The following is a 23,836-nucleotide window of genomic DNA, read 5'->3' on the forward strand; positions in this document are numbered from 1 at the left end:
GGATTTCTTCTTCAGAGCGGAGTAAAAACTTCCTGCTCCCATGTTCAAACGCGAGGGGAAAAGGGGTATCCCCATCTGTATCTCGTGCCTTGATCTTTTAGCCATCTCGTGAAAGGACCACTGAGGCAGCGTAGGGCCAGTGTCCGCGATGAAAGATCCTGGAAAATGGTAATCTGGGCCCCTCCAAGGGTAAGGGTGCCTCCCGACCTGGCTTTAGCAAGTATCCTTGTTCTGTCCTGATATCTGTGGAATCTGGCAAGGACCGATCTCGGGCCACCTGGGGGGCCGCCAGCTCTATGAATTCTCTCGGTCTTGAGTTCATCAATGTCCTTGTCCGTCGTCAGGATTTTGATGATATCGTGTATCGTTTGTTTGAGGTCTTCCTCTGTCTCCCCTTCTCTCCGGAATTCCCAAAAAACGCAGGTTATTCCTTCTCTCTCTGTTTTCCAAATCATCTAAATTAAGGCGGATCTCGCCGTCCTTCTCTATGCTTTGTATTCTAAGCTCCATTTGGGCTTCTAGGGTGTCGATTGAGGCCTGGTTGTTCTCGACTCCCTCTAGTCTCTCCTCGATGTTGTCTACTCTCTGGGTCATCTTATCCATTTTACCGCCGAGGTTGGCACCCATGTTCCGAATTTCACTTAGGAGGGGGGCAATGTCTCCCTTGGTAGCAGCTGCACTCGTTTCGGAGGCTTCTAGTGACATTATTGGGCTTGGGTCGGGAGCCTGCGGCAGCGGGGTGTAGGCGCATTTGGGAAGCTTACTTGGAATGTTCATGGGGCACTTGCATGCAATGAGGGACACGCGCTAGGATCGGGGGCCCTACCCTCGGTCCTGGTGTGTTGAGAGGCACGTAGGCAGTGTTGGGGGGCACCGAGGCGATGACCCTCTGGGCGGGGGGTTCTTCGGTGGGAGGAGGCACACGCCCTGTCTCCAGGGGCTCTACCCTCCGTTCCGGTCAATTTCCTTCGGTGGGTCCAATGTCGTGTCAGCGGGGCCTGAGTATCGATGCCGGCCCGTAATGGGGCTACGGGGAGAGTCTGAGGCGAGGCCCCAAGGAGAGGGTCTTGGGTGCAGACGAGGTGGGGGGGGGTGAACACCTCCTGGTATTCCGCTGCTCTGTTACTGGGCCACTTATCCGTGTCCTGATCAGGCAGTGGGCTGAGGCCTTGCCAGAGGAGGGCACACGCCCCAGGAATGGGGGCCCAACCCTCTGCTTAGCCTCACTGCACAGCCAAGTTCGTTGCTGTGTGATGAGAGGCCTCGGGTGGTGGAGTCCGAAGGGATTGCGTGGGTAGGACCGGCTAGAAGCAGTGGAGGCTGGGGCGTAAGCGGCACTTTGGTGACTTTATGGCCCAATGGGGTTAGTGCTGTGAAGAGCGGGGACCAACGTTGCAGCCGGTGTGTGGAATGCGCTGGGCCAGCGGCTCTGTTCAGCGATTGGGACCGGCTCCTGCTGGGCCCTAGCACTCTGGTCGATGGGGTCCCCTGGGGGTGTCAGGAAGGGGGTGCCAGGGGGGTCAGGCGCATGGGCGGCCCATCCGTGAGTCCTCGCGGGGCCAGGTCCTCAGTGAGAGCGGGGGGGTGGGGGTCACTTTGGCACCCCCCGCTCGGCTGTTGAAGTCCGGGCCCCGGGCGGGGCACGTTCTGGGGAGGAGAAATGGGCCCCAGTCGAGGCGAGGTGCCTCTGAGCACTCCAGGGGGGGATGGGCACTCACCTCCGCAGATTGGTTCTGCCCGTCGCGGTGCCGGTGTCTGGGGATGCGGAGGCAGCTGCAGTCGTTCGGCCCCCGACGTACGTCGGGCGGTTGGGTGTCCGCGGCTTTCCCAGGAGTTACAGAGCGGCGCGGATCCTCTGCCGGGAGAGCAGAGGGAGGAGTCGGGTGGCGCGGGCCACGTGTGAACGAGGCCTCCTTTCCAGGTGGTGTCCCCGTGGGTGAGGGGGAGGCAGGTTCCGACGAACTTTCCTCCTAGACTGGAGGTCCGATTTTTGTCGGGTTTTCGCTCGGGAGGTGGGGGGGGCGCTTCCGATGGCATAAACTGCTGTTGTTGGGCACGGGGGGGCAAAAGTGGGGGCTCAGGTCACTTTTGGGGCCCGTGGGTCGAGAGCTCACACGGAGACGATCATTGTCCGTGCGCCCTCTGGTGGCCAGTGGCTGTACCTTTTTAATGCCTGTTCATGACTTGTTCTTACTTGAGCCTCCTTCTGCCCGCCTAGATGGGGGAGGTCTTGATGGGTCTTTTGTCTTTGGCAGGCTTTTCTTGGAAAGCCTGCCAAGGCTCCAAGTGCCGCAAAGGACAGGAAGTGAGGGAGGTAACAAACTCTCCTGGTCTTGACGGCTCAATTAACCTGCGCCTTGAACTATAACACCTTGGCTGACACATTGTGTGCTAAAATGACACGCTGGAACGCCCTACCAATCTCATTGATGGGTACAATCGCCCTTATCAAAATGATAATACTCCCTAAAATCTTCTATCTATTCACCACAGTCCCAGTATGGCCCGGTCGAGCACTATTCTCCAAAATAAAGGGTGCCTTCACCACATTCATGTGGGTGGGGGGGACATTCCAGATTGAGTTGGAGGATGCTAAAGGATTCATATCCACAGGGAGGCCTAGCGGTGCCAGACTTTGAACTCTTTTAGCCACGCAGGCACATTACGCCGCCCAGTGGGCTACAGACTTCCTCAAGCCCAAGGGCATGCTGAATGGCCACCACCCAACTAAAGCCATCACACTACTCCACAATATGACGAAGCCCCGCCCCAAACGTCATAACTCCATTGACTTAACACAGCTTGGGCCAGAATTACTGAGATATATGGCACAAACAAACAGTACCATCCAATCATGCCAATTTGGGGCAACCCTCAAATACCACCCACCTTAGACAAGGAGGCTGCTGCAAAGTGGAGCACCAAGAGTATAGTCCAGTGGGGTCAACTGTTCCCAGACAAACTATTTGCGACTTGGGATAACCTCAAGGACATAGTAGGCGGCACGGCCAAACACAGGCTATACTATATGCTTGTGAAATCATCCATTGCAAATTTATGGGCCGACTTCCCAGCGGAGCCTGAGATAAACCTGGGTCTGGGGTACATGTTTACTGCAGAGAGGGGGAAAATGTCAGCGTCCACACTATACAAGACCATTATTCAGACTCGCCCACCAGAAACACGGAATGCCAAAACTAAGTGGGAACAAGATCTGGGGCATCAAATGGAAGACTACCAATGGCAACAGATATGCACTCTAACCAAATATATATAATGCAATTCCAGATATAAACTAATACATTATAAAATTGTCCAAATAAAACACTACACTCCGGCCACTGAAGCGTATATACCCAACAATAGCAGGTACATGCCCAAGATGTCACTCCGAAGAAGCAAATATTTTCCACATGCTGTGGGCATGCGTAAAACTGAAAGAGTACTTGGTGAAGATATGCGCAGCCCTAGATGAAATGGCTGATCAGCCTATCGAATGGTCAGCAATGCTATGCCTACTGGGTGCTACAGGAAAGATGAACCCTAATTGGAGGAAACTACTGAACTTGAGTCTACAGATGGCCAAGAGAGCCATACTGATGAATGGAAATGTAATAATCCGCTGACGAAGCGAGATTGGGATACAGATATGATATGGACAAGTGACCTCGAAGAATTGTATATAGACTCGGTACACCCCACATCGAGACCCAGGAACATATGGGACAGAGATAAACAATACCTGTCTTGACAAAACAGCAGCCGACGACCCAGAATGATATAAAATGCAACAGATTGTATTGTGAATGTCTCATAATTAATGCTTGATGTGCACAAGTCCTACCTGTGTGCAACTATAAATAAAGGTTTTTAGAAACTCTCGTGGTCTTTGTCGTGCAGTGTGCCTTCCAGGAAAACAGAAAGCTCGGGGTCGTGAAGTAGTAGTGCGCTAGTAAATGCCACTTATTGGTAAAAGTATGTGGATCTGCTGCGTTGGAAACCTTTTGCTGGCGCCCCCTAGTATGCACCAGTAAACTAGAAGCCAAAAGTGTAACGTAAAGGTTTTTCCAATGTGCAATTCCGAAAATTACAGTCACATCTAAGAGTGAAAATAAAGTTGTCTGCTTGTATGCAGGATTTATTGTTCATGAACAGCCGACACGTGTTTCGACCTATCCGGTCGTTATCAAGGCTGTACTTATGTCAAAACAAGGTATCAATATGGCATATGCAATTGAAAACAAAGGTAGGTGTCATTGGTTCAAAAAGAAGATTCATTCACAACAATACCATCATATACAAAATAAAAGGAACATACCAGGTGTCCAAGGTATATGTAGAATGGAGAGGAATCGTAATCCATAGTCAAAACAAAATACAAAGTACAAATTAATGGTGAGAACCCAATTGGATGGCTATGAAAATTACCAGAAAGAGTCATCAAATTACATGAGTGTGCGCATGGGCTAGTAAAAACATACTATAAGTCCATAGGGTAAAATGTATGGATGTTCTAAATAGTAGGAGAATGCAGGATAGATGACTGAAAAAAGTAATGGATAGATTTCTAAATGAGGCTTATACAGTTAATAATACTTAGACAATTTGCAGAGAAAAGCGGCCCAAATAAAGGCACTTACCACCAATGGTATAATCTCAAAAAAGTCAATTGGAAAGGAAATCTAAATAAATACAAAAATCTGTTTCTTCATCCCGATGTTATAGTATGCTTTTCAGGCTCTTTGCTTGTGATAAATATTATACTTGCTTTATCTCATTGATCCCATGCAAACACTGTTTCAGATGTATGAACACCCTCCTTGCTGCTCCTTATACATTGCTTCTTGAATGATGTCTCACTCTGAAGCCAATACAAAGTTTGACTGTGAATGAATCTTCTTTTTGAACCAATGACACCTACCTTTGTTTTCAATTGCATATGCCATATTGATACCTTGTTTTGACATAAGTACAGCCTTGATAACGACCGGATAGGTCGAAACACGTGTCGGCTGTTCATGAACAATAAATAATGCATACAAGCAGACAACTTTGTTCCCCAGCATGGGGTCTGGCATGGATTCACATGCTCAAGAATATTCCCTGTTGTCAGGCTGGGAATCCTCGGTAAAGAAAAAAATCAGTATCAGTTTCGTTTCTGATCTGTCTTTCTTAGTAGTAACCAATCACTGATCTCTGGGTCATGCTGCCCCCAGCCAATGACTGCCCTCTCCGTAAACCCCACCTCTGGCAGCCATCCTCAGATTTTTACCGCACGCTCAAGTGTTGGGAGTCCTCGTGCTTTAGCTCTCAAGTTTTTGCTGCGTTTTTGCTGCGTTTTTGTGCTTTTTTCAGGAGATTTTCTCATTTTTTCGGTTTAATCGAGCCTCAAGCTCCACCGTTTCTACTTCCGATAACGGGGACCCGTTTCGGAATTCTTCTACGCCCCTCAAGGGTGAAGTTTTCGTCGAATATACGCTTCTTGGAGGATTCCGGAAAATCTGCGGCCTACCTCAACAGACATGGCGCAGGACAAGGGAAGCTCGACGCCCGTATCCAAGCTGTTCAGGTGATGCCCTGGATGCGGATTACAAAATGTTTTCAAGGAGGACGAGCATTCGCAATGTCTCTACTGCCTTCATGAGGACAAGACGCACGTGGAGAAGGACTGCGTTCTGCAAGAACCTTTCGGAAAGGACCAAACAAGATCGTCGTTCCCGCCTCACCGCCTGGCTGGAGAAGGGCACAGCCGGTGAGCAGGCGAAAAAAAAGTCTGAGCGGGCTTCTAAGTCCTGTGAGGGCGCCCCGGCAACCGGGGCCCAACAGAAGGCCAAACACCATGATCCGCAGGCACCGGGAGCGCCGAAAGGTCAGGCTCTTCGGCTGCCAGGCAGGGCGCGACTTCCCCGGCACGTTCAACCACAAGCCAGCGCTCTGGTTCGGGGAAGAGGAAGTCCGAGAACCCGGGTAAGATGCTGGAGCGGCCCCGGTCGATCTCGAAAGGGGAGCGAGGCGCTGACCCTCCCCCCCCCACCCCAAGGTGAAGGCCCAGGACGCACCTAAGGTGGTGAGGGCTTTGATCCAGCCGGCAAAGGCCTCTATCGAAGTGGTCGCTGCGACCCTGGCAAAGCCGGCTGAGACTACGGCAGTGGAAACGGCCTCTGGGCCAAGAGTATCCCCGCAGAGAGAATCCTCTTTCCAGCCCATCGTTAAGACCTTGTGAAGTCCCCGACGGAAAAAGAGGAGGGGGGGGAGGACGGTGGCCATTACAGACTTGGAATCAGCCTCTGAGGAGGAGCTGGTTGAAACCGAGAAGGGCCTCAACGAGAGGTTCATAGGCCTCAACGAGAGGTTCGAGAAGGTTCGATCCCAGGGGACGGTCCCCGCTGACGTGATCGAAGATAGTGACGATGGCGACGAAGAGGGCCCAGTTGAGCGGCCATCCCGTCTGTCGCAGCCATGACCCGAGCCCCAGAATAGCTCGGCGGTCATTTTGTTGGCAATCAATCCTTATGTACCGAGATAAGGACGAGATTACCACGGACCCCGACGGAGGACCCAGAACCAGGCCCGTCGGGAAACCCTCCGAACAAGCAGAGGAGAGTCCACCCCTCTCCACCCTTCGTGCCCGCGAGGCCTGTGGACCCCTCAACCCCCTCGCCGGACCCTAGAGAGGATACGGCAACGGATACAGCGACAAGGACGGCGGCAGCGATGACACTACGAACATCCCGTCATCAACCCCCCCGCCCCCTCCTCGGGCTCCAGCCGACGAAATTGGCTCCGTTCACGCCATGATAACCAGGGCATCCGAGCTCTTCCAGCTCTGCCCTGAAGAACAAAAAAAGGAAGGGCTTCTTTATCAACGACGAGAGGCCAAGAGGAAGACGGTCCTCACGGTGCCTTTGCTCGACGACATCTGGGACGAGGGGCTTGCTGTCCTCTAGAACCCTTCCACGGCACCCGCCAAGAGGGACTGGTACGAGAAGAAGTACCGAGTCCCCGATGCTGCCCCCTTGTGCTTCAGGGCCCAGCCCACGCCGGACTCTGTCGTCTCGGCAGCGGCCAAGAAGAAAGCAGCAGGTGCGGCGGCTTCAACTTCCACTTCCTCGCCGGACAGCGAGGGCAAGAAGTTGGACTCCATGGGACGACGATTCATCTCGTCGGCGGCGACGACGATTAAGGCGGCCAATGCCTTAGTGATCGTGGCTCGCTACGACAGGGAGCTCTGGTTCAAGATAGCTACCCTGCTAGATATCCTATCTGACGACAAGAGGGCGGAGTCCCTACAAATTCTGCAGGAAGGGGAGGTGGCGTCGGATCACGCCATAACGGTGGCAACGGACATTGCCAATACCGGATTTCTCAAGGCGACGGACTTTCGCCAGGACGTCCAGACCAGAGTGTTGGATATGCCGTTCGATGGCAACAACCTTTTTGGTAAGACGGTGGACGAGTCGCTCCAGGCCATCAAGACTGACTCGGAGACGGCCCGGGCCCTAGGGGTACTTCAACAAGGACGGCCCTTTCGGAACTCCCCAGGAGGCTCCGGGGCTCCGGAGTGTACTTAAGGTACTTCCTCATCTGAAAACAGGTCAAGAAAGGCGGTTGGCGCCCCATCCTGGACCTGCGTCGATTAAACAAATACCTCAAGGCGCAGAAATTCAGGATGGTCACCCTCCAGCACGTGCTGGGACAGCTGGAGGAGGGCCGACTACCTACTGTTGTTGGAATTGGAGGATGCTTACCTCCACATCCCCATTCTAAAAGGACACAAAGTTTCTCAGGTTCGTGGTTCAAGGACGCCACTACCAATTCAGGGCCCTACCGTTCGGATTAAAGTCGGCATCCAGGGTATTCACCAAGTGCTTGGCACAAGTGGTGGCGCAGCTGCGCCTGCAGGGGATCCACATCTACCCCTACCTGGACGACTGGCTAATCCGGGCGAGGACAAAAGAACTTGCGGCCGAACATACAGCGAGGATCGTCCGGCTGCTCACGGAACTGGGGTTCGCCATCAACTACCCCAAATCCCACCTGGTTCCGTCGCAGGTAGCACTGTTTCTGGGAGCGAAGCTAGATACAGTGGGGCAGCTGGCCTCCCCATCAGAGGAGAGGACGAAGACCATTCTGGGCAAGGTGCGGTGCCTGCTAGCCACGGACGTGGCCAGGGTGAGGTCCATCAACTCCCTGCTAGGGATGATGTCCTCATGCATCTATCTTGTATCCCTTTGCAGACTTCAGATGCGTCCGCTACAGGAGTTCCTCGACGCCCGCTGGCTTCAGGCGACGGACTGCTTCGAAGACAGGATCTCTCTCGACGAGGAGTTCCGTCGGGCGATCCTATGGTGGGGTACCCGTGCTTACCTCTCTACAGGCACAGACTTTCAAACCCCGGCGTTTCAGGAGACGGTGACGACGGACGCCTCTCTGGAGGGTTGGGGGGCTGGCACCGGAGACCTCCACGCAAGATGCCTTTGGCTCCAAGAGGAGAGGTCTCTCCACATCAACATTCTGGAGCGCCGAGCAGTGTTCTGGGCACTCAAGTCGTTCCTTCCGTCCCTCAAGGGCAAAGTGGTGAGGATCTTCACCGACAACACCACCACATATGGAAGCAGGGGGGCACCAGATCCCCAGCCCTATCCAAGGAGGCCCAGGCTCTGTGGCACTGGGCCGTTGCCCAGGGGATGTTTCTGGTCCCCTTCCACTTGGCAGGAATAAAAAACACCATCGCCGACTCACTCAGCAGGGAGATGCGATCGTGCCTTGAATTGGAACTACGTCAGGATCAGGTGGATCGGCTCTTTCGATGATGGGGCAAACCCCGGATCGACTTTTTCGCGACGGCGACGAACTCCAAGTGCCAGAGGTTCTCCAGCAGGTTCCCGCAGCTGAGGAGCATGGGCGATGCATTCTCGTTCCCCTGGGACGGCCTGTTTCTTTACGCATTCCCTCTGTTGCCGTTGCTGCTCCGCCTCAACCAGCTCAAGAAGTCCAGGTGCAGAATGATCCTCGTTGCACCAGCGTGGCCCGAGACGGATCTGGTTCCCGGACCTTCTGGACTTGTCAACGTCCCCACCAGTCAAGCTGCCGGTGGACGCGGATCTTCTCTCCAGAGAAGGAGGCGCCATCCTCCATCACGACCCACAGTCGCTGAACTTGCAGGCCTGGCTCCTGCAACACTAGAGTTTGGAGGGTATGATATCCCGGCTGATTGCAGAGAGGTTCTTGCAAAAGCCAGGGCGTCCTCAACTCTTAAGTGTTACGGTCATAAGTGGAAAAGGTTCTCTGTCTGGTCCAGTGCACAGAAGATCAACCCTCTGCGGATTACGGCCCCTCAAGTACTGCTGTGTCGCTGGCCAAAGCTGGACTGGCTCAGGCCTCCATCAAAATACATCTGGCTGCCATCTCCCGATATACCAGGACTACAGGACGGGCGTCCTTGTGGTCTCATCGGCTGGTGAAGGAATTTATGAAAGGACTATTCCGATCGTTCCCGCCGGTGAAGGCTCCTGCCCAGGCGTGGGAGCTTAATGTGGTGCTGACCAGGCTCATGGGGGCCTCCTTCGAGCCTATGCATTCGGCACCTTTGAAGTTCCTGTCATGGAAGACAGCGTTCCTCGTGGCCATCACCTCCGCACGATGAGTGGGAGAGATCCAGGCCCTATCTTGCATACTTGACTTTCCACGACACGAGGGTGGTGCTGAGGACGCACCCCTCCTTCATGCCCAAGGTGCCGTCGGACTTCCACCTCAATGAGCCCTTGGTGTTACCAGTTTTCTTCCCGTCGCCTTCGACGCTGGCCGAGAGGACTTTGCACTCGCTGGATGTGGCTAGAGCGCTGTAGTTCTACGTGGACCGCACGAAGAGTTTCCGGAAGACGTCACAACTGTTTGTGAACTTTGGGTTTGTGAATCAAGGGAAGGCTCTCTCGAAGACTTCCATCTCCAGATGGCTCTCCGGCTGCATCATGCACTGTCACCGGTTGGCAAACCGACCGCTGCCCGGCCGTCCGAGAGCCCATTCGACCAGAGCGATCGCTGCTACCACGGCGTTCCTGTCTGTTGTGCCCCTGCTGGACATCTGCAGGGCTGCTACGTGGAGGTCGACGCACACCTTCACAAGATTCTACTGCATCGATCGGGACTCCAGGGAGGAGTCAAGGGTCGGCCAAGCAGTGCTGCACAACCTGTTCGCAGAAGGTGAGCCTGGTGAGGAGGTAAGCATTGCTTAATGTTGAGTTTTGGATGTAATGCTTAATGTTGAGCCTTTGCCACCTCCCGTGGTTGTGCATGTGTATACTGCTATGTATTCTTTTATTCATGAGCATGTGAATCCATGCCAGACCCCATGCTGGAGAAGGAACAAGTTACTTACCTGTAACTGTTGTTCTCCAGCATGGGTCTGGCATGGATTCACATGCGAACCCTCCCGCCTACCCATCTGCAGCTCTTCACTTGGTCATACTGCCACTTTGCGTGCTACCAAATCTGAGGATGGCTGCCAGAGGCGGGGCTTAGGGAAAGGGCACTCATTGGCTGGGGGCAGTATGACCCTGAGATCAGTGATTGGTTACTACTAAGAAAGACAGATCAGAAACGAAACTGATACTGATTTTTTCTTTACCGAGGATTCCCAGCCTGACGACGGGGAATATTCATGAGCATGTGAATCCATGCCAGACCCATGCTGTAGAACAACAGTTGCAGGTAAGTAACTTGTTCCTTACTGACCTGAAGCCTTTGAAGGTCTCTAACACACAAGTGCAACGAAGATCCACTGCTGGGCATCCCACTGCTCAAGTGCCTTTGTCTTTTACTTCTAAAGGTCCTTCAGCCATCCAAGCCAAGAAATCCGAACCAGGGACAACTGTCGCTTCACCTTGGGTACCAGCCTGCTGCATCAAGTTCTTCATTGCAAAGGTACTGTCCCTAGCCTAGGTACTTACCTTGGTCTCATTGTGGTGTTCTTGGAGGGCTGCAGTTAATCTGTTATTTGCACCCCCCATTCATGGCACCCTAAGTCACATTGGGGTCAACCACCCATTGGGCCCCCAATTGATAAACTGATACTTACCTGCAAAACTCAAGAAACCTTCATAGACACTGCTCTGTCTGTTTCTCGCTTGCCTCTTTCTCCCTGAGCCCTTGGTCACTGGACCCCCAGCAACCCCCCCTTGACTCTGTGAGATTCACCCAGTACAGGGGGTGGACTTTTAAAGACTGGTTAAGCAAGGGTTAACTAAAGTTACAAGAGTTGATGTAATGTATACTAATTATCATTAGTTTTTTCTCGCTCTGTACTGCTTTACGTTGGATTTAAAGTGTGCTACTTTTTAATCCTTTGTGATATTACAACAGGTATAGTACGTACTTAATTTACTGCTACAGCTTTGGTGTATATAAAATCTCTATTTTTATATAACTGCTAGTGTGCCCGGGTTTCCTTGAACTAAGCGTATGCTCCAAGTACTGTGTGCCTCACTATAGCCCATTCCCCTCCTTAAACTAAACCTGGCTACTCCGCCATAGCTACCAAACCTTTGGGTAGTACAGGCCTAAACTAAGAGGTGTAACCCTGTGACATAAGGTGGGCCTTTCCAAGTTCTGTAACAGACAGCAACTTATGTAAAATTCCATGACCCCATGGTAGCCATTACTGCGATGGGGTGCGCCAGGAACACTTAGTGTTGCCGACAAGGGAGCACCATGTAAGGGGGATGTGGTGGGTTAGGGATGTAGAGGTTGGGGGAGGTGACTAGGACGAGTGCGGTTTCACACTTACCTTTGTTCTGGTGGGAAAGATGGCGCCCTCCGGCTTTTGAGGATGCTTTGACTGGGGCTTTACCATGAGTTAAAGACCCCGTTTTGAGCTTCCCGATTGCATGGGAGTTAGTCATTTTTTATTTTTATTTGGGGGTGTAGTGAAGGGGAGCAAGTTTGTCACCTATCCTATGGAATGAGGACTGATTATTGGAAAACCGAATCACTGAGTTGTTCGTGTTGCAAGACAGTACTCGCAGGTTCTCACATGGAATCGCAAAGTGCTTTTATGTTCGTTTTGTAGTTCTAAGATTATTCTGAGAAGGCCTGTAGTGACAGGAGAAAAATCTCACTCCATGAAATTGGAAGGGTGGAAGTTCGGCGAAGGTCTAGGTTACTACAAAAGACAACGTCCAGTCAATGGCCCCCTTATGAGATGGTGATACTGCATGAGAAGTCCCAGTGGCTACTTTTTTATGGCAAAAATGCGCATCTCCCAAAATGGTTTTATTACATGCGAGCCCTTGAGTAGAGGGGTGTTAGGCAGAAACCTGTGCAGTTCCCTCTGGGACCACTGCAAAAGATTTAAGTCTACAGGTGTTGGCAGTAAACCCACTTGGTAGCAGTCTGCACCACACAGATTCACTGTGGTAGCTGTGGCTGAGCAGTCAGACTTCCCTCAAGAAGAGTTAGGCAGTATACAGAGGATACACAATGGATACAGAGGCACAGTAGCACAAGCAAACACTGACCAGAGCTAGGTGTAAAAGTATAAACTTATTTATTAAAGGCACACTCATAAATTACACTAGCACATTAGAAAAGGTAAGAAAGTCAAACACAGTTACTATTACTCTTATGTACATCCCTAATTGTTTGTTAGACAATTCTAAGTTAACCCCACTTATTTCCAACCAGAGGTGAGCGCTTAACATTAGATGGTACTCCAACAAGTATTACCAAAAGGGAGGGAAAAGGCAGAAATAAAGAGAGCAGTAAGGTAAAACACTTTCCACATAAGGTTAGCAAAGACAGTCAATGGTGGAACAAGGAGAATTAGTTCGGGGCCCGCTTTAGAGGGAGCCAGGCGAAAAATGTGTCCAAGATGACACAATGTCACAAGTCTTTGCAGGTGAGAGAAAAGGTTTTACTACGTTTCCGAAAAGTTTAGTTAGGGTGTCCCAGACCTACCCAGGTTCGAGAGCCGAGGGCTAAATCTACCTCGTACAATCGGTGGCAAGGGAGGCCGGGTGGAACACAGTATCTTTTAAAAGTGGAAAGATTCCTCCAGCGGTGGTAGTCATTCCTGGTAGTGGGTGCAAGTCGCGGCATCGTCCCGAGGAAGAGGTGATCTCGACGTAGAGGAGGGCTGCAGGTCGTTGCACTACCAGGGATGAGGCCAGCCGTGGAGTTTTCCGGTCACAAAGGATTTTTACCCTTCTTTCGCGGTTGAGGTAAAAAGTGGTATCCCGGTTGCCGGGGTGCTTGGCACAGGCAAGGCGGCCACGAGATGCTTCGGGACGGCGAAAAGAAGGCAGCAACTGGTTGTCCCCACCAGTTAAGGGAAGAAGACTCTCCGGCGGGAGATCTCCTCTGTCGTCGGGAAAAGTGGTGAGACGGTTCTGCAGGGCTTCACCGGTGGTGTCGTCTTGGCAGGTCGGCTCGGCTTCTCCCTCTTCGGCTTCTTAGGTCCTGTGGCGACTTCTGAAGAACCAGTCCCAAAAACCCTGCTTTTATGCAGCAAACCCCCATTCATACAGCCTAGCTGTCACTCAAAACATGCTAAGTGGTGAGCGGGGTGGCTCACCACTTGGGCCAATCACACTAGAGTGCGACATGAGTTGGCAAGGCAACTCAGTCCAGGGTGCCTAAACCCCCTCCCACATCCCCTGTGGTACCCAGACAGAATGGCACCACTTTGGAGGGCTTCTGTGCAGAAGCCCGCCAAAAGTGGAACAAAGGCTCGACTCGGGTTCAGGGTTACTGAAGTGAACCTAGACGCCATTTTGGCGGCGAGTTCCGGCAAAGAATCCCAACCGGTGAATTTATATTAAATAAATAAACCGGCGGTATCTTTAACATTGCACCAAAAAGTGGTACATCAAAAACAATGGGAAAATCCCATTGGGAAATATTCCGGTGGAATATTTCCGTGGTATCCACTGCCACCAGCCAGAACTCGGCGAGGGGGGACGGGACAGTACCCCCTCGACAACAGACCCAGGGGAAATCTAATTGCCCCTACCAGTACTTCCACAGTAAGATGGTCTGTACTGGTTAAGTTCCTAAGTTAAGACTAGTAAAGTCAATGGTAACTTTACAGACCCAGGGAGACAGTAGTCAGTCCCAGGGTGTGGAGTCTATGTTTGGGGGTCTCTAGGACACCCCTGTGCTACTGCACCGAGGGTGCTGTGTAACACACTTCCAAAAACCAATGATAGCCTATGGGGAAAAAATACCCCCTAGCCCATAAGCACATAGCAAGTCACAGTAACACTCTCAAATCATGTCCAAGAGTGAGGGTAAAAGAGTCTCACTCTTGGCAGGAGAAAAAAATAAACCTCAAAAATCCAGCAAAGCTGCTGGGGGACTCACTAGGTTAGGAAATTCAGCCTAAACAGAGAATTCTCCCTAACAAGGGGGAGTCGCTGAGGTCATTCAAGAAGCATCTCCCATGACTCGCAAGTCTATAACATAGGATAACTCTGACTGCATCAGAGGGGCACATTTTTTAAAACGAAAGATACAATTTGAGAGTCTTTGTCCCAGCATAAGGAGTGAAAGTAGATGTAATTCAATGTGATTTGAAGGCTGTTGCCTATCTGCCACCACGTCAAGTCTTTTGATCCATTTATTACAGTGGCCATCAGGGACTAACATATGGAACACTCCCATGCAGTCATCGGAAAACCAGGTTTCTGTAAAAAAAAAAAAAAAAATCATGCCTAGGCCATATCTAGGCATGGTCAACTTGTTCATTTGAAAAATAAAAATATTCTGTGCGCAACCAGAGGAGGGAAAACCAATATCTTGAAGGTGGGTACTGTCTCTTTTGGCAAAACCAGCAATCATAAAGACAAAAAAGGAAATTATAAAATAGTTCTAATATTGTAAGCTGGCCTTTTGTTTTGAAAACAAATTGTACAAAATTGATCGTATGATCCTTTCCACTATATATTTTAATCATAATGAGAATGTTCCACTTCTTGTACTGAGCAAAGCATGTTATCGAACCCTATAACAACCTATGAAGTAAATAAAGGTCATCATTCCAAAAGGGGTAAAGGACAGATGACATCAGTGAGGGGTCCAGCCAGCTTTTTATGAAATCAAAGAGCATTTTGGGAATTTAGGAATGCCAATACATTTTTATATTTGATAAATAAGTATCTAATAAAAATGGTTTAATTCTGAAATACATAATGCGCTCAGGGCTTGGTGCCAATTTCATTTATCACAACTCGCCCTAGCTAGACGTTATTTGTAACCCTGCCCTTTTTGTGTACTGGTTCAGACCACCTCTGGATTGGGAGCCGAGGCTAGAGTAGCTGTCTGAAGTTAATGTCTCCTGTTCTAGGCGTAGAATTGTAGCCATGTCTCTGGTAAGGATAGCTGTGCAAATACGCTGTTCCCAATGAACAGAGATTGTAACCGAATTATGTATACAGCATTTTGCAAGGGTAATTAGCCGATTGCATTTGTAAAGTGGCTCATGTGTTTGCACAAATGAATTATGATGGCATTCTTTGAAAGGTTTTCACTGCAAGCAGTTGCTTCCTTTAACGTATTTCACAGGAACCTGACCAGAAACCGTCTTAAAGAAAAATCTAGACTGTTACTGGAACAGCTTTCTTCTCTCCGCGAAAAGGTATACATTGTATGGATAAGTAGCATCTGCATGCACAGCATTATTTTTGTATTTTTTTTGTACGTGCCGCCTTTCTTTCCCCCTCCAGTTCTTCCTTTCACTGAAATTGTAAGGAAGTCCTTGTGACAATTGTTTCTATCTTAGATCCTGCTTTGCCTGCTCTCGAACCACAAGCAAACAGGCACTTTAGCGCCTTGTTGAAGACAGTTTGCACCCCGCTGATGTGATTCCATAGGTTGTATCCTAGTTTTGCCTTACAGTATAAATGACCAAGTGTGGGTCAGCGTGTTAGTGTTTTTAATATATGCGCAGGTACTCTTTCAGGACATGTAGGTTCATCACAGGCTCAAATTCAACTCTGTCCGCTGATCTTTTCATTCTTCAAAAGTTGCAGAGCTCAGTATGGGTGGAAAAGTCATCTATTAACCATCAAGCAATGAGCAATTGTTTTTACATTGATCAGCGTCTCGTGCCCATGCAAGGGTTGCTCATTGACAAAAAAGATATGAGCTTCTGAATCCAAGGGTCAATCTCCCACAATTTGCCTGCCAGCACTGTTCTTGGAGGTTACTGTTTTCATACATGGACAATCAGTCCCTGTGGTCTCATCTGGTCTCCCATTCATGCTTGTGCCTTAAGTTCTGCAGCCGCCCCACACCATTAAGTAGCCACCTACTACTCGTACTATGCTCAGCCTCACTCCAAGCCATGCCTCCCTTCTCCTCACCACCATCACAAATGTTTTTATTTTTTTCAAATGAACTTCAAATGGTCAGTCATGACTGTATCTGAAATAACATTTCACAGCAACGTTGTCTTTATCTGCCATGTGCCCCAGGATGCCCTCTCCCGCTATGTATTTAGTGACTGGCCTCTGCCATTGCTAAGCAACCCTGGTTTCTAATCCATGCTGCCTCAGCTTATCTCCCGTTTTGGATACTTTCATTTAAACTGGTCTTGTGTGGTGCACCCCACTCATTTTGGGGCCGAGTTGTGTGACTTTGAAAGAAGTGGTATGGGTGTCAAGTAGGGGTTTATTGGAGTGTATAGGGTTTACATGCTCAACCTGAATTGTTGATAGGTAAGTAAGGGTAGTGCGAGTTGGTAATGTTGTTTGGGTACATATTTTATTCAGAGTGGAAACCCATGATCTGTTAAATCAAATCTCATGGATACAAGGGTAGCTGCAGGGATGGATGGGCAATCAGTTCTGGACTGCTCTAAAAAAAGGTGTGTGTGTGTGTGTGTGTGTGTTTCTGAGGCTTGTGGTATCTGCTTAGATCACATGCTGTGCATAGGCCGACATCTAGTGGAAGCTGCAGAGTATTAGTTTGTTTTTCGAAACTCGAAAATGGGCGTCGACACAGGGCGTGCAAGTAATACTATCCCTAGTGTGACGTCCACTGTACCCATGATCCCTCACGCGTCTAGGACCCTCCCATTGTTTTTTTCCGCCATACTGGTTGGAAGCATCCCACGGAGTTCTCTGGCCTTAGCCAACGGCTACTCCCGTGCCCTGACCTCCACTCGCTAAGGAAAGAGGCACTATCCCCAAATCTCGACGACAGAATCGCATTTTTTATTTTTTTATTTATATTTATTTTTTGCCGCTCGCGTGTAAAACAAAAAAAAAAGTTAAAAAAAGGGGCGGTTGGGGGGAACCCCCCCCCATTTCGAATAAAAAACGTAATTTTTCGGTATTTTGACTTTCGACTTTTTTGTTTTCTATTTTATGACTATGAACCCGACTTCTATGACAAAAATCCACAGCACCTCCTCGCCTGTACCCCTGACAAGGCAACCCCCTCTGGGGCCAAGGACCCGTAACCCCCTGTTAAAAAATCTCGAGTTGAGGTGCCAACGCAAAGTAGTTCTTCTGACCTTTTCCATGTCCAGCCATACTCTCAATATGGTAAGGATCCATCTTTTAACGAGGATCCACAATTGGCCACAATGGACGTCCATACTGGAATGGATTACTATGGGGATGACGAGGCCCAAGATGACGACTAAGATGACCCAGAAGTCTACAGAGTAGACTCCCTAGTAGAGAAAGAACCTCCGGTTGCCGACTCTCCTGTTGACAACCAGCCTCTCTTAAATGAGGTTTTATCTAGAGCGGCTGAACACTTCCGCATAGATACGCAGGGAGCACAGGAGGAGAGGGACTTTGCCGAGGAACTAGTGGGAGAAAAGAGACCTGTTGCCCAGGCCATCCCTATTCTCAAATCAATACAAAGGAGAATTGACCCTTTCCTTCTCAGTCCCAACCTCACCAGGGCGGTAAACCCCAGGATTGAAAAAATGTTCAGGGCAGCCCAATCAGACCCACTCTACATAAGGGGGCAACTGAAACCGGACTCCCTGGGAGTGACTAATACCCGAAAGAGGGCGGGAACACCCTTATCGTCATCTGAAGCTCCCCCTGAAAAGGAGAGCAAGAAAATCTATGGGTTGGGAAGGAAGGTAGCCTCCACTTCCACCTACCAGGCGAGGATTGCCAACTGCACCAACCTGCTGACGAGTTACAACTGCCATCAGTGGGAAGAAGTTGCAGCACTCATTGACTCTGCCCCGGAACATTTAAAAAGCCAGTTGGCACAGGTTGCGTCGGAGGGAAGAGCCGTATCGGGTTGTATCCTTAAGGCGACATTTGGTGCCGCGGATAACGCCGGCAGACTGATAGCAGAGAGCACTGTTATCAAAAGACATGCTTGGTTAAGAAAATCTGGGTTTAAACCCGAGACACAAGCATCCTTAATCGACAAACCGGTGGAGCCCGATCTACTGTTTGGTAAGGCGGTAGAGGACGCCTTAATAAATGCAAAAGATGAATACGAGACTCTCAAATCCCTGGGCCAGTTAACCAACAAACCCCCTAATCAAAGAGGGAATGGCAATTTTCGTCACCCACGCGGCCAAAACTCACAAAGAGGCTCCAACTATTCCCAGGGGCAGGGTACACCATGGAATAACAACCACCAGCAGTCTACCCAGGGTTATGGCAGGGGTAACAAGAGGGAACGTGGTAAGGGTAGAGGCAGCCCCAATAGAGGCGGCAGCACGCCTCCAGCAAAACAGTGACGTTCAGTTTAGGGTCCCTTCTCACTCATCCCCAGTAGGGGGATGCATTTCCAACTTCACCCAAGTTTGGGAAGGGATCACATCAGACAGATGGGTGCTGTACACAGTGTCCGCAGGATACTGCATAGAACTGTTGGAGCGTCCCCGAAACCACCCTCCACGTCAAAAGATACATTCATTAGACCACCAGAAGATCCTCCTCAAAGAGATTGCCAATCTTCTAGCAAAGGACCCGATAGAACTTGTCCCGGGACACCAGGTAAACAAGGGTATTTATTCAATTTACTTCCTTGTGCCAAAAAAAGATTTGACAATGCGCCCAGTATTGGACTTATGGCCTGCAATCAAGTATGTCAAGCCCCAAAAGTTTCGCATGACTACTCTCCAAGAGGTAATCCCCTCCTAAAAAAGGCGGATTACATGGCAACATTGGACATGAAAGGTACCTATTTTCATATTTCCATGTTCCCAACGCACAGAAGATTCTTGCGCTTCAAGGTGGACAGTCAGCACTACCAGTTCAAGGTACTGCCCTTCGGTATAGCCTCGGCTCCAAGGGTATTCACAAAGGTACTGGCGGTGGCAGGGAGGCGATCCCAGTGTACCCTTACCTGGACGACTGGCTCATCACGGGGGGAGACCCCGGTGATTTGCAGAACAAACATTCAAAGAACTATCGACCTCCTCTTCGAATTGGGTTTCTCCATAAACGAGAAGAAGTCAAGGCTGTTGCCAAGCACCTCCAAACAGTTCCTAGGAGCTGTCCTAAACACACGAAGGGTTTGCCTTTCCATCAGAGGAAAGAATTAGGAATCTAATGCTGTAAATTCCGCTATATCAGGCTGGTCGCCAGATAACGGTGCGCAAAGCAATGCGTTTGCTGGGCATGATGGCGTCATGTATTTACCTGGTCCCCCACGCGCGCCTGCGTCCCATGCAAGAATGGTTGGCGAAACAGTGGTCTCAGGCAAGTGGTCAGTGGGACGATCTAGTGGTCGTTTCGCCAACACTTGTACAATGTCTTCACTGGTGGACAAGAGAAAACCTGTCAAAGGGGAAAACCCTTTTACGATCCCGAGATACAGGCTGTAGTCGCAACAGACGCATCCCTGTCAGGGTGGGGAGCACACCTTCTCCACCACACAGCTCAGAGTCTCTGGTCTCACTCAGTGGCCAGGAATCATATTAATCTGCTAGAGCTTCTGGCAGTATTCAGAGCACTTCAAGCGTTTGAGCCCTACCTGTTAAACCTGTCAGTGCAAACCCTGACGGACAGCACAACAGCAATGTTTTACCTGAACAAGCAAGGAGGGACTTGTCGCCAAATCTGTCCAAGCCTGCCCAGAAAATTTGGATATGGGCACTCAGACGGAACATCTACCTGTCATCTCAACATTTTCCAGGGGATCTCAGTTCTCTGGCGGACGCTTTGAGCAGGGATCCCCTCCCACAAAAACACGAATGGTGTCTACACAGAGAAACCGTAGAAGATCTCTTCTCTCAGTGGGGTTTCCCCACTATAGACCTATTTGCCACAAGCAAAAACAGACAGTGCCCAGGATTTGCATCCAGGTTCCCCCAACCAGACTCCCAGGGGAACGCCCTGTGGATGAACTGGTCAGGGATGTTTGCGTACGCTTTTCCACCAACCCCCCTCATCAGGAAGGTGGTCAACAAGATGGAAAGGGAATCGATGACGCTCGTCCTAGTTGCTCCCATGTGGGCGAGGCAACCGTGGTTCCCACACTTACGCAGACTAGCGGTGTGCAAACCCATCAAGCTCCTGTGCTAGTACAACCTACTGTCCCAGCACCAAGGTCAGACAGTACATCCTCAACCCAACTCAATGAACCTGGCAGCATGGCTCCTGAGGTCATAGAGTTTGGACCTCTCAATTTACCTCAGAGATGTATGGACATCCTAAAAGAATCTAGGAAGCCAAACACGAGGTATTGCTACTTTGACAAATGGAAAATATTTGTTATCTGGTGCCAAAATAAGCAAATCAACCCAGTTGATTGCACTCCTTCCACTATAGTCACCTACATGCTCCACCTGCTGGGCGCAGGGTTGGTATTTAATTCACTGAAGGTACACCTGGCAGCTCTGTCAGCTTACACCACATCGCATAACAAAGTATTGTGGTGGAAAGTACCAGTGGTTAAAGCCTTCATGGAAGGAGTAAAGAGACTTCACCCTCCAATTTCTAATCCACCACCAGGGTGGGACCTTAATGTGGTGCTTGCTAAACTCATGGGCCCTCCCTTCGAGCCCATGCATAAGAGCAGTCTCAAATACCTGACATATAAAACTGCCTTCTTGGTAGCCATTGCGTCTATAAGAAGAGTCAGTGAAATTCAGGCTCTGTCAGTGCAGGATCCTTTCTTTACTGTCCATAAAGATAAACTGGTTTTACAAACACACCCTAAGTTCCACGTGAACCATTCCATCGAGCTTCCGGCTTTCTTCCAGGACCCACAAAGCTCAGATGAGGTGAAACTACACACCCTAGATGTGCGTAGGGCGGTCCTATACTATGTGCACAAAACCAGAACCCTAAGGAAAACAGACCAACTGTTAGTCTCCGTAGCTTCAGGCAAAGAGGGAGATCGCGTCTCTAAAGCCATCTCTAAGTGGATTATAAACTGTATCCAGCTGTGTTACTCTTTCTGGAAAAACTCTGCCTTTCACGCCAAGAGCCCACTCTACAAGAGGCATTGGGGCCACTCTGGCTTTTATTGCAAATGTGCCCCTTGACACCATTTGCAAAGCAGCTACCTGGAGCTCTATTCACACTTTTACTCAGCACTACTGCATTGACACCCATTCCAAGACAGATACTGAAGTGGTACAAGCGGTTCTAAGACATTTATTTGCTCATGACCCTTCTCACATCCCACCTCCTTCTAACACTGCTCGCTAATCTATACAGTGAGTAATGTGTCCCTTCTGAGGCTTGTGGAATCTGCTTATATCACATGCTGTGCAATCATATTTCTGATGCTTGTATCTGCTTAGATTCACATGTGACCCGCCCTTCCTCCCCTCTGAGAGAAGGCGCATGGATGCTTGTAGTCTTATCTTTCTATCTATCTGCTTGGATAATCTGTACTCGCGCTACTCCTCATGTCAGAAAAAATATAATCTGAGGGTCCTAGACGCGTGAGGGATCATGGGTACAGTGGACGTCACACTAGGGATAGTATTACTGGCACGCCCTGTGTCGACGCCCATTTTCGAGTTTCGAAAAACAAACTGTAATACTCTGCAGCTTCCACTAGATGTCGGCCCATGCACAGCATGTGAATCTAAGCAGATACAAGCATCAGAAATACAATTACGGTGAGTAATGTATTATATATATATATATATATATATGTGTGTATGTATATATATCTTTCACTCCGACGCACGGAGTGATATTGAGCCGCAGTGATATTGAGCCGCACCGAATGCAGGCTCCCAGCTCAAAACCACAGACTGCACCAGGATCCAAATGGAGTAAAAAATGTTGAGCTTTATTTATCAAAAAATAATTTAAAAACAATTTCATTCAAAAAACCTCCATCCCACGCCCCGCTTGACAAAGGCGCTCCACAGATGACGCGTTTCGCTACTCCTTGTATATAGTGAGCCATTTAATCGGCAAAGGTGGTTTGTGGTTCTTGACGAGTCCTGTCAGAGGGTAGCACCATGCTGAACCATTTCAGTCCGTTTGCTGTTTCGTATCAGTCTGCATGAGGTGCTCTTACACGGAACAAGCTGATCCTAAAGTAAAAGCGGCACATGCCTTCCTAAAGACAACGGCACTGACTTTCACACTCGTGCATGTTTAAAATGGGAGCCTTCATCCCTCATACAGGATGTCGTAGATGAAGTGGCAGCAAGTACTTGTGAAATGCCTAACTTTACACATCTGAAATGGTTTAACTCTCATCCTGGTTAAGTTGTGCGTTTCTTTAACCTTTAGGAGAGACAAGGGCCCTGCCGCAGCATACTCTGCCTGTAAAGACACAAACTATCTCAAACATAAAATGGTTTGCCAAGACACTATTGTTTCAATGCCAAAAGTAAATGCTGTTCTTCAAAGAAGTAATTCCTGCTGTCTTATCCATCCTCTGAAGATCGTGTTGTTGGCGAACTGCACAGGTGTAGCCATACAAATCCCTAACTGTTCCTATGACAGAGTTGGTGAAGCATTGATGGAATAGCTCTGGAAGTCACTGTTCAGAAGCAAACATGACTGTAAGAGTGCCTTCTAAGAAAGGCCTTTGTAAACTTTGCTGTCTTTTGGAAGGACGATTTTCTTCTTCTTGCTTGTGCTTTGTTTTATGTTCAACCTGTGCAGATGAGGTAAAATCTAACTTATCTCAGTAACACTGTTCTCTCTCCATTTCCATCCTCTTCAGACAAACCCCCACCTGCCAACCCCTTTCCATACTGCACTTTCCATGTATATATGAATTACCACTAAAGGGCTTGTTGCTCCATCTAACAATGGTGGAAGTGACGGAAATCTTCACTGTTGGGGTGCTGAGCAGCAAGAAGAAATGGTGGCCCGAGTCTGAGCGCCGCACTCGGCAACATCCTTAATCAATTCATATCCTTCTGTGGACCGGCTTTTGATGCTTAATGCAGATATTACAGAAGCAGAATGTGTGGAGTAAATGCTGACCAAAAATATTTCCGATCCGATGTGCGACGGAGGAAGTCGGAGCTGTTAAACGGGAGGCGTTGTGATGGGGAGGCACAGCCCAGCGGACGTCTCTGCGGGATTCAGAGTAACAGGTAACCTAACACGCTGCAATGTCTGCCCGAATGGGTGAGGAGCTGAAAAACCCTGCAGCCTTTTGCTTTTTCTGCCGTGGTGCTGTCCCCGGCAGCTGGAGGGGCCTTCAGTGTGAAAGCAGCGAGAGGGACACGCACAACCGGGGCGGCAAATCACATCTATGGCAGCCTGAGTCCCACCCCCTCCAATCTCTGATGTCACCTGGTGGCCTTTAGTGGTACAGTAACGCATCATCCCGGCTGCGATCCTAGGCCCTGGATGCACTCCGAGCTCCAGAGGCAGGCTGGCGAAACAAGCCAAAGGACAGGTGTGTTAATAGGCAAAGTGAGCTG

The 23,836-nt window shown here is 49.7% G+C and overlaps 1 protein-coding gene across 2 annotated transcripts in view; it reads left to right on the forward strand.

Moving 5' to 3' along the window:
• The window catches only part of MTBP (MDM2 binding protein), a 701,292-nt gene that overhangs the window by 198,361 nt on the left and 479,095 nt on the right, over positions 1 to 23,836 (forward strand). For both annotated transcript variants that reach the window (XM_069621563.1, XM_069621564.1), the window contains exon 10: positions 15,559 to 15,631. In XM_069621563.1, the coding sequence (XP_069477664.1) occupies positions 15,559 to 15,631 (73 nt within the window). The remainder of the gene's footprint in view (positions 1 to 15,558; positions 15,632 to 23,836) is intronic.

This window comes from Ambystoma mexicanum, chromosome 5q, assembly GCF_040938575.1.
Source record: "Ambystoma mexicanum isolate Mex_15411 chromosome 5q, UKY_AmexF1_1, whole genome shotgun sequence".
Classification (NCBI taxonomy): Eukaryota; Metazoa; Chordata; class Amphibia; order Caudata; family Ambystomatidae; genus Ambystoma; species Ambystoma mexicanum.